The sequence below is a fragment of the Rhagoletis pomonella genome, unplaced genomic scaffold (genome assembly GCF_013731165.1).
Source record: "Rhagoletis pomonella isolate Grant_MI unplaced genomic scaffold, Rhpom_1.0 Rhpom_scaffold_00618, whole genome shotgun sequence".
NCBI lineage: Eukaryota > Metazoa > Arthropoda > Insecta > Diptera > Tephritidae > Rhagoletis > Rhagoletis pomonella.
In genome coordinates, this window is record NW_023459172.1 from 36,762 (window position 1) to 48,251 (window position 11,490).

At 39.1% G+C, this 11,490-nt stretch overlaps 1 protein-coding gene across 1 annotated transcript; it reads right to left on the bottom strand.

Moving 5' to 3' along the window:
- Positions 1 to 5,051: 5,051 nt before the first annotated feature.
- Positions 5,052 to 9,112, bottom strand: LOC118751256 (zinc finger protein swm-like). The gene is given in 4 exon segments (XM_036486038.1): positions 5,052 to 5,581; positions 5,583 to 7,757; positions 7,822 to 8,182; positions 8,240 to 9,112. Coding segments are annotated over 4 exon segments (2,976 nt in total). The 5' UTR covers positions 8,299 to 9,112; the 3' UTR covers positions 5,052 to 5,200.
- Positions 9,113 to 11,490: the final 2,378 nt, after the last annotated feature.

Sequence of the window (11,490 nt, forward strand, 5' to 3'; positions counted from 1 at the left end):
TTTTAGTGCAGTTTTGACAAAATTTTCTTGCTAAAAAATCTTTTGTTGCACTACTTTATTTTATTCCTTTGATTCTACTTGTTAAATAAAAGCTTGTTTTAAAAAAAAATTTTTTTTTTACGTTATTTTATTTTCTAATTTTTAGTCCATTTATAAAAGCGTTGTATATTAAAAAGTGTTATTTTATTTTATGTACAAAATTTTGCAATAGATATTAAAATAATTCAACTTGCAATGAAAGAGAACAGAGGACTATGCAAGCAAAATGTTTGCTTACATTTTGTATTAACATACATACAGTATTGGACATATCTATAGCACCCCCCTTTCAAAGCGATATTGTTGCCACTTATGTTTAGTTATTTGTTTTTAAGAATTTTCAATTAAAATACAGTTCATTCTCTAACAAAACCCATATAAACCCATGTTTTAAACTTTTTAAAAGACCGCAAAAAAGCGCAAGAAACTTTCCCTTAAATTTCAAACTTTTTTCTCAGAAGCTCTAGATTTTTTTTGAGTACACAGTTTTATAGCGCATTCAATTTTAGTCCAATAATGTGCAAGTTTCAAGTCGCTAAAGATTACCGTTGATTTTTTAGAATTTTATTTGTCTCATTTGCTTCCATATAACGACTAAACACAATTTATTTTTATATGGCAGAAACCCGCAACATCCTCGGCGAAAAAAAATCTAAAAAATCAACGGTAATGTTTAGCCACTTGAAACTTGCACATTATTAGACTAAAATCGAATGGGCTATAAAACTGTGTATTCAAAAAATTCTACCGCTTCTGAGAAAAAAGTTTGAAATTTGGGTGAAAATTTGTTGCACTTTTTTGCGGACTTTTAAAAAGTTTTAAACTTAAGTTTATGTGAGTTTTGTCAGAAATGAACTGTATTTTAATTGAAAATTCTTAAAAATAAATAAATAAACATGAGTGGCAAACAATATGACTTTGAAATGGGGGTGCTATTGTATTGGCCAATACTGTATGTACATATAGCAGCAGTTAATTTTATTGAAAGACATGGCGTGTCGTCCATTTCCGCTGTAGCATATGTAAATGGCATATATTTAGGCGCAATATTTAACTTCTTCTGGCGGGGCGACATCTGGAGTCTCTAATTCCTACAACGAGGTTCATATCTAGACTAGGTTGATATCTAAAATTTTGCCCCAAATAGCTTTGCTACACTATCGCCGGCAGCTTTAGCATATTTTTTGACCGCCTTTGAATCAAGACCCCTGGACCATATGGGGAATTCATTTATATATTAAATTGCATTGTCATCGTGATTGGAACTATGCTGAAAATTTCAAGTCTCTAACTTGTCGGGAAGTTAGTTTAAAACCGATTGGAAATTTCCGCGATTTCCGCGGATGACCAAGTTAAATAAAAGCTTATAAAAAGATAAGAGCCTGTCAGACGTGGCAATGCAATATATTTCGAAAAGGCGGTCAAATTGAGAAATTTCAGAAAGCAGTTTCATGAGATGTCACACCTTGCATGTAAAGTGAAAGACGTTTTTTATTTCCGAAAGCCGAATTGCAGATTGCTAGTGCAGCATGAGCAAGTTGAAATATATGTATTTCCGAAATCGATTTGGGCTCTCTCAACTGCAGTCACATCTTGCAATCAAGAAAGCAATATCAATTGCTGCACAGCTCAAAAAGAAAACCCTTATTTGCACAGACAATGCAATATCAAATGAACGTAATGAAGCTCACCTCTTTGTGTCAGATGCCAGTCTACAGCTACCAGTTACGACTTCTATGGGTACCCGGGCAGTCTGGAATAGAAGGCAATGTAAGAGCGGATCAAGCGGCCAAAGAATGCTTTTCGCTACCTCTAATAACAGAAGTCCCAATTCACTCAATTGTCATAACAAGAACGACAAAAGCGGTGCAGATGGAAGCCGAACTGAAAATCGCAGACGACCTCAGAACATTCCCACACAGGCATAATTTCGACATCCCTAGACATAATTACGACACTAAACTCACTCGTAATCAATGCATTAAGTTAGCCAGGCTTCGAACAGGCACTACATTCTTTAACACATCACACTTTTTCACCAAAACACTTCCACGAGCATGCTTTTTTTGTGCAACAACCCTCACAATAGAGCATGTATTAACAATCTGCCCTCACTCGTTATTAAAAAAAAGCATCAAGGAAATACTAAATTGCAGGTACAGCAACATTAAAGAAATAGAGGAAGCACTTCGTATACATCACCTCAATGAAGATACTTAACAAAATACACATATGTATTCTAAGGCGCTCAATGACCTAGACGTCCGGTGCCTATATCATACTTTGCAAATTCATTTGCAAACTATGCTAAATAAATAAATAAACAAATAATCTTGCAAATTTTATTTCTGAAACTGATTTCCGCAATGTAACAGGTAGGTTGTTGTTGTTGTTGTACCGGCTACATCAACCCCGCCCAGGACGGTTGGTATCTCAGTCGTTGTCGTCAAGTTCCACTAACGGCAGCCCCAGGAACCGTGCAGCTTCTGTGGGGTTGGTCCACAAGGACAAGGCCGTTAGGGTTGTCGGGTTTTCCGGGCATGCGAAGAGATGTTTCGAGTCATGTGGGGTCTCTCCGCATGCCGGACACTCATTTGGCACATCCTCATTCAATCTACTCAGGTAGGAGTTTAACCTGCTGCAGTAAACGGAGCGAAGTAACAGGAAGGTCTTTCTGGCTGTTTACACATCGAAATAAAATGTCTCCTTTTCAATTTGACAGTGAATTGCATGGAAATGGTTGCAAAATTATAGGTTGCAAAAATTATAAAAACACAATTCACGATAAAACTGGATTAAGCCTGTCTAAGTATAGCGGAAGAGAGATATCGTCCCGTTTCAGCCTTATCCACGTATCTCCAATTTTTGGGAAAACTAATATTACCACTTATAACAGCTGTTTAAGCGTCACACTATTTCAAAATAGAACAAAGACTTAATGAGGGTTGTTGTTGTTGTTGTTGTTGTTGTAGCGGCTACAACAACCCCGCCCAGATCGGCTGATATCTCAGTCGTTGTCGTCGAGTTCCACTAACGGCAGCCCCAAGAAGCGTACAGCCTCTATGGGGTCAGTCCATACCCCGCAAACATATTCTGAGCGTTCAGAATATATGAGTCCGAAAGGTGTCCTAGGTAGGTAAGAAATATGAGTTACAAAAACAAAAAATTGTTTACTCTTATATGAATCTTTTAGGATTCATATATGAGCCAAGTTATGAGCCAGCACCTTGTGCCAATATAAAAACAATAAAGATTTGAAATTTATATGTAAACTTGTTTATACCGAAATTGAAAATAATTAGAAAACAAAAAATGAACAAAATTTAGCTTCAGCTGCTGCTATTGAATGCATGTTGGAATGTGTATATGCATGTAAGTATGTATGTATGTTATTTGCAAGGACTTTTTGCGGAATGCCTTGCAAATATAGTGAGTTGAATAAGACTCAAAGAGCTACCTAAATTAAGAGTCCGAATGTAGCAATTTATGAGGCCGATAAGGGTCTCAAAAAGAGTCATATATGAGGCCAAAACTTGTTTTAAAAGAGTCCAAAATGAGCCGTATATGAGGCCAATAAAAGTCCAATATGACTCATATTGAGGCTCATTTGATGTATGAATTTAAGCTCATATAAGTCGACATTCGTAGGAAGGGAAACACACTCATATCGGACTCTTAAATGAGCTCATTATGAGCGTAGTAGCTCCGAAATAGGACTCCTTAAAGACTCATTTATGACTCCAAATGTTTGCTGGGTAGGGACGACGCCGTTAGGGTTGTGGGGTTTTCCGGGCATGCGAAGAGATGTTTCGAGTCGTGTGGGGTCACACCGCATGCCGGACATTCGTTCGGCACATCCGCAGGTAGGAATTTAGCCTGCTGCAGTAGCCAGAGCGAAGTTGGGCTATTGTCGTTCTGGTCTCCCGAGGCAGATGGAGCTCCGTCATGTCGATGTCCGGTGTTTGTGTGCCTAGAACGGCATTCACAGGTCTTGAGTCTACATAACTCGAGACTGCGTCCCTGTGAATGCCGTTCAGGGCCTGTCTGAGAGATGACGGGTCCAGAGGTTGCTTAATGAACCTCTGGACTTCGTCCGTCAGTTCATATAGATGCCTCCTGACGTGCCTCGGCGAGGGCTCCTCTGCAAGCAGCTGGCTATTTGGGTGGCCACATCTGTGGCTCCTAACAAGAAACTGCTTGCAGAGCATCGTGTTGTGCTCCCTAATTGGGAGCATTTTTGCCTCATCGTGGAGGTGGTGTTCTGGTGTCATCAGGAGGCATCCTGTCGCTGTCCTGTGTGCTGTATTTTGTACCGTCTGTAGCTTCGTCCACTGCGTCCTACTAGTCCCCGGCGACCACACTGGTGCTGCGTAGTTTACAACCGGCCGGCCTATAGCCTTGTATGTTGCCAGCAACGTTTCTTTGTCTTTGCCCCATGTACTGCCGGCTAGCGACTTGAGGACCTTGTTGCGGCTCTGTACTTTATTGACAATAGCGGTTGTGTGCGCAGAGAAGGAGAGCAGGCTGTCGAATGTTACTCCGAGTATTTTAGGATTATTCACCGTCGGAATTGGTGTCATCGACGTGAATTCCTAGCGGTAGCCTGACCTCCTTCGTCCAGGTCGTGAACAGGGTCGCAGAGGATTTCGTAGGGGAGAGGGCTAGACACTTTGCAGTGAAGAAGCGAGAAAGGTCAGAGAGATATCCGTTTACTTTCGAACACAAGTCATCAATTCCATTCCCAGTCGCCATGATCGAGCAATCGTCGGCGTAAGAGCCAATCGAAACTCCCTCTGGTGGTTGAGGGAGCTTTGAAATGTAAAAGTTAAACAGTAGTGGAGAAAGGACACCACCCTGTGGAACCCCCTGTTTTATTTTTCTAAGTTTGCTCGATTTGTCTATAAACATTACCGACGAGTGTCGACCACTCAGATAAATTGCCGACCACCGTTTGAGCCTCTGTGGGAGAGAGGAATGGCTGACAGTGTCAAAAGCCTTTGACAGGTCCAACGCTACTAGAATCGTTTTCTCACAGGGACGTTTACAGTTAGTGAGGGTGCTCACTACTGTTAGTGGAACCAGAAATATTAAGTAAAAAATGCGTTAATTGTATCCTAAGGGAAGATATTAAGCATTTTTTCTTACACTCTCTAAAATACCTCTATTGCAGATACGAGGTTAAGGCAGAAACGGGACGATATGTATATATAATTTGTTGGCTTACCTTAAAGTGACCAAGCACAAAATCGGCCTCTTCACTCGTAAATCCCGTAACAACAATTGCTTTCGGTCGGCGATCAACGCGCGTGGATCCTTCAGGAAATGAGGAGCGAGTTCGGGGATTTGCTCGGCTGGGAGGAAAATGCGTCACTTTGTCACTGGTTGGAGGCGTGTGAGAGGGAATAACACCAGCGGCACCACTTCCAGGAACTATTCCTAAACTGCGCTGAAGCTCTTCCAGACGTTTTTGTATGGCTGTTGTATCATTGCCCTCTTGCTGTTGAGCAATCAACTCGAGTTCTATGTCAAGCAACTCTTTTTTTTTGTTGCTCTTTAGTCTTTTTTAGTGGAGCCAGATGTTGATTTTGCATTTGTGCGTGGATTTGTTCTTGTTCTGCGGCAATCTCTTTACGTAATTTATCGATGGTTTCTTGTAAAACTTTGATAGTCTCAAGTGTTTTTGTACGTTGGGGATCATTTTGTTCACAACGTTCCACAATTTCCAACGCCGATTTCATTTGCTTTACGTAACTCTGCAAAAGTTCCTGTTTTCTTTTACGAAGGCCGTTGGCAAGTTGAACAACAGCTTTGGCTTGCTCTTCCTGCTTTCTACGGATAATGGCATTTGAAGCGCCCAAAGAGGGGCCGCGTGGCACATTATTTTTTAAGCGTAAAGATGTTGGCGGAACATGGGCAGCTGCAATGGGAGTGGTCACGCTTGTTACGTTTGAAGTATCATTCGTGGATGAAGTGGTCACTGTATTACCCGATGCCCCTGTGCTCTGATTTGAAACATTATCATTCGCAGTTTTTGCTGAGTCAGCGGTAGGGATTGGTACCGCAGGTACATTATTTAAATGATAATGACTATTTTTTCGGGCATTTCCTACAGGCATTGGAGCAACGTCATTTATTAATGAGCCTACTTCTTGACTGTGCCAAAACACTTTTATAAAGCGGTTATTAAGCACAGCCTCTGTACTGCGATATGCAACGTTTGCTTCTGCGTGTGCAGAAAACGTCACAATAGCCGCTTCTGGATCACCATCATAGGATATTTGTATATTTACAATTTTCCCAAATTTGGCGAAATGATTATTGAGATGTGCGATTGTATTTAGACCGCGTGGGATCTTTCGCAGTTCCAGAGAACAGTTATTTTGAATACTTGGTAAACGTGGTCCAAGACGATTGTTAAGTGGCATTTTACGTTTTGTTGGACTTTCGGCTATTGCTACTGAATCTTCCAATTCAAATCGTCGTTTTCTTGGCTGTATTTGACTTATATCAGCACCTGAATTGGTATTGCTTGCATCAACTACAGGGATTGGAATTAATTCTCGTTGAAGAGGAGCTGTTACTGCCGATGTGTTGAAAGGAAAAGGTAGCATGGGAGTACCTACTCTGAAACCTGCGCCTGTGTTAGAATTGCGGGTATATTCTGCGGCTACAGGGCTGTTGTTGGTTTGTTTATCCGCCCCAGAGCCAACTTGAGGAAAGGTTACAGAATCAGAAACTCCTGCTACGGGTAATATTCCTGCCCCCCTCGCAACACCGGTGAAGGGATTTATCCCAGTGGCACCAACACCACCTATAACTGATCCACTTGTCATTAGCGTATTTGGAGAAACTCCGACCACTGCTCCAGTCGTGGATCTCACCCACAAATCGGGTACATCTGGATTGTATTCTGGAAGTGACATACCTATTAACGCAGAATTATTTATGTCTTCAAATACCACGGGATTAATCCCATGGTCCCAAGGGCATGTCTCTCCCCTAACACAATATCCCTTTTCATCAAAATCACGACATCTTTGTCTCTTTTCCGAATCAAGTTGTCCATGCGCGTGGTGATTGTGACGATCTGGAGAGCCGCGAACATTTCGCGAAATATTTGGAGATACTTTACTTCTACCTCCACGTTCTGCAGATGGCGATCGACTTCTTGAATTCGAGCGATTTTGCCGATTTTTACGGCCGCCTTCTTCTCCAGCGCTGCCGACAAATCGAGGTGATCGTTCGCCTGAGTTAGTCGTATTACTAGCATTTCCAATTCGCCTGCGGTCACTACCACCTCCACCACCGCCCCGACGCCTGTCATGGTAACCCACATGCCTTAAATCAGTCATGGGCGGAGATTTATTACGAAATTGGCGTTGCATTTTTTCCCGTTCGTTTATTCGGCGGTCACGAGAGCGGGAACGACGAGATATCCTATCATTAGATCGTGATCGTGAGCGTGACCGCGAACGTGATCTAAGTGAAGCGCGTCGTCTTCGACTCTCACGTGGTTGATTCTCCTTATCAGCATTGGCCTTTAATGGAGGACTTGCACTACGTACATGGTGACTGTTACCGCCCGTGTATGTATGATGCGTTATCGAACCGACATTAGTCTCTAACTTAACTGTGGCAGTATAAGGCTCAATGCGGTCTGCCGTATCCGATTTATTGTTTTCGAAACTACTGTTGTTTAGCAATTCTTTGGTATTATTCTACAATTTTTGAAAAGGAAATTTTTATGACTATATTATCAGAGTAAAGATTTATTAAACCTACATCATCCCTTGTTGGTGTGTGATCCTTTTCATCACAAACGGTATCCGGCAGTTTATCTTGGGTATCTGCATGATTTTCTATTTCTTGATCCAAATCTTCCTTCGTGTCGTCATTGTTTTCCGGAACTCCGGCTTTTGCAGTAAAAGAATCTTCATTTATTTGTGTGGCAGGAAGTATAACGTTGCTAAAATAATCATCCGTGCTTATAGCTTCGAATAACCGTTCAACAAACGGTTTTGTCTCTTCAGCTAAGAACACATCCAATTGTTCTATCATCAATTTTTTTAATTCCTTTTCGGGTTTGTCCTTCTTCAACAGCGCTAACACGTAACGAGCTAGCGCAGATGAGTCTGCATCACATCTGCAAAATAAAAGGAGTTAGTATACTAAAGTTTAACGCATTTTTATAAGTACTTACAGAGGCTCCAGTACTACCACCAACCAACTTTTAAGGGACTCCTGGTTCTTTATAAGCATATCTAAAACTTGCCTTTCCGCGATAATTATGAAACCCCAAATATTCCTGATCTTTTATTACAATTGTATTTATATAGGCTTTTCCAGCTCCTCGTTGTTGTTGTTGTTGTAGCCAGCTCCTCGTGTCAAAATGCAGTTTTTAAATTAAACCCTCCGAGGTCTTCAAAACACACAATATGATGAAATATTATAAACACAACCTCGTACTACAAATATACTCTTTTTATTAAATAGGTAGATTAATTTTCTCTGGGGGTTCTTGTTTCGTATTGGTACGTCACTCGCAAAATTTGTGGCAAGTATAATTGCAACGAGTGAAAATTTTCTAGATTTTAATACTCGCTCACAAAACCATTACTACAGAGTTTCGAAAACAGCCCAATAAATCACTATCAAGTACATTACCACTATATACTGAAAAGGCTAGAGATTACCACTTGTTTCCAAAATATATGGAAAACTAAACTATATTTTCCTACCAAATGTAGATAGCCTCGTTGTACAGCGACTATATGAGCCAATTTAACAACGATTAGAATGGGTTGAAAATAATACTCGGTGAAAATACTCGATAAATTCTTCATCATTCCATAACTTTACACAGGATTTACACCGACCAGTGTTGACGCGCTTCCCTTTAGGCTTTCTGCACCTTGGTCGTCCAGTCATAGTTACTTCATCGTCACAATCATGATGAAACGATTACATGACGACTACACTTTCGCACACTCGTTCGAGATCTTTCAATTCATTTGGCGTCTAAGAATTCACTTGAAGCAGGTATTTCCTGTTTTTCTGGTTGATATTTTCGCGCAATATTTACGAAAACTTGCATTTTTAAAATATAGACTGTGCTGCAACAATTCTAGACATCATTTTTCAATAATATATCTTCTTGTCTTTTCCTGAAAAAAGTTTTGTGCATGCACACAGAGACTTTTTACAATTTCGTGATATTTGAAAGTTAAAACGCTCACATTTATTGAATCTTAATGCAATGATCCACTTTTTAATCATTTCCACAGATTTTATGCAAAAAATACTAATTTTTATGCAAATATTCACCTTTTCACTAATTTTTCCCCATAAAATGTAAACAAACAATGCGTGCACAACGATTAGCAAACGACAGTGCCGTACTTATCCGTTTCTGCATCTTCTACGATTTGCCGATAACTAGCAGATAACGACAGGTGTGCAGATCTCCTTTGAAATGCATGTGCTCGGCTCAAAATTTCAGGGCGAGACGATAACGCAACTATGATTGGACGACAAGTGTGGAGATAGCCTTAGTGGTAGCCAAATTCCTTTTAAAAAACGGCTAAAGAGAGCTAAAAAAATTCGTTGTTGCTAAAAATAGCAGCTAAAACTTTTTACTTACATAAATATATGTAGGTATATATATAAGAGGGCAAATTCACGACACCAGCTTGTTGCACCATCAAATGATTGTACCATCAGGCTCGAAGCCTCAGTATATACAGTAAAAAAAACTGTGGTGAAGTCGTTTATGGGGATAAAGTTTCCAGAGGTGAAATTTTAGGTAGCACACAATTTCTTACACGCATGGTTGCTTTTCAGCACTCATGAATGAAACTTAAGAAATATTTGAAAAAAAGTTCATATAGTACATTGATTTTTAAAAGAAATACCATATAATGTATATAGTCTGGTTAATATTATCAAAAAATGTATTAGAACAACCGTTTAATGTTATATTTGATACAAATTAAATTGCTGCCCCGAACGCTCTGCGCATTGCCACTGAATTAAACTATGTTCACTAAATTAAGTGCGTTCATACACGCGATTCTTTATTTGTCTTGACAGCTTTGTAGCAACCCTATGTTATTGTTTATTTAAACTATGTTCACATTACCAACATAAAATACTTAGTTTCGTTTAAAATACCTCACTAAATTAAGTGCGTTCATACACGCGATTCTTTATTTGTCTTGACAGCTTTGTAGCAACCCTGTGTTATTGTTTATTTAACCAAAAGAGATCGCGAATGTGAGTAATTGCGTATATTTTTATATTCTGAGTTGTTTGTGGTAATTTTTTAGATTTTAGATGAGTGATCAGAAGAGAAAGCTTCTGGAAATATTTTACAAACTACCACGCGCGATTATTAAAAACAAAACGTCCAAACACAATGACATATCAGTTATGAGACAAAACTTTTTTCGATTATTATCGATAAAATTAGAACCGACACTGATTTGTTCGTGATTTGGCTCTTGCCCTACAAGAACACTACGCGTTATATAACGAATCATGTAACGCAGAGTTGTAACGTAAATGCATGTTATACTCCCATAAAATGTTTACGTTAATTTCCTAAGGGCGACATGAAAAATCTAACAGGATATCGTGTTATACATATGTTATGTGTAACATATCTTTCCTGTACGCGTGTAAATTTTGGCATGTGGCTTTGAGTGTATTGGTGAAATATTTAAATGTATTGGAGACTGCCCTGCCAGCCAAAAGTGGTGAAAAATCTGGTGGAACCGCGGGTTTCGTTCACTTCAAAACTGGTGAAAAATCTGGTGAACTTTGTATGGGCGGTGTGCAGATTTTCACCAGTTTCCCCCTGTACGTGTGAGCCTTGCATCACTGTCGCACTCATTCAGATACTTCCTAAGGAAAACATATAGCTGCACTCGTCTAGCATTGCCCACTTCAGCTGGCGCAGGGTTGCATTCTCTTCACAGCGAATTCAAAATAACCTTAAAAACTTTAAATAAAAAACTTAAAATTTTTTTTGATTTTTATTTTGCAAAATTTATTTTTCAAAATGCATTGTTAACCTAATATACATAGTTAGTAATCAATATTATGAATAAAAATTACAATTAACATTAATAATAAAGATATTTTTACAGATATATGTGGCTGCTTAATTGCTTATTATTACTACTACTCCTTTGTATATAGCAGTTTTCAAAAGTTGCAGATTTTCTATAAAAAAGTTAAGCGATTTTAACAGTATTATAATCAAAAGAAAGGAAATCGATTTACCTTTCTTTTAATATATATTGACAGTTGAAAATCACTTGTACTGGTTCATAAAAATTCAGTTTTGTTAGAACTTTGCAAAATGTGACTTTTTCACTTCTTACATATAATGTTTTCAAAAGTTGCAAAATTTCTATAAACTAGCTAACCGATTTTAACAATATTATAATC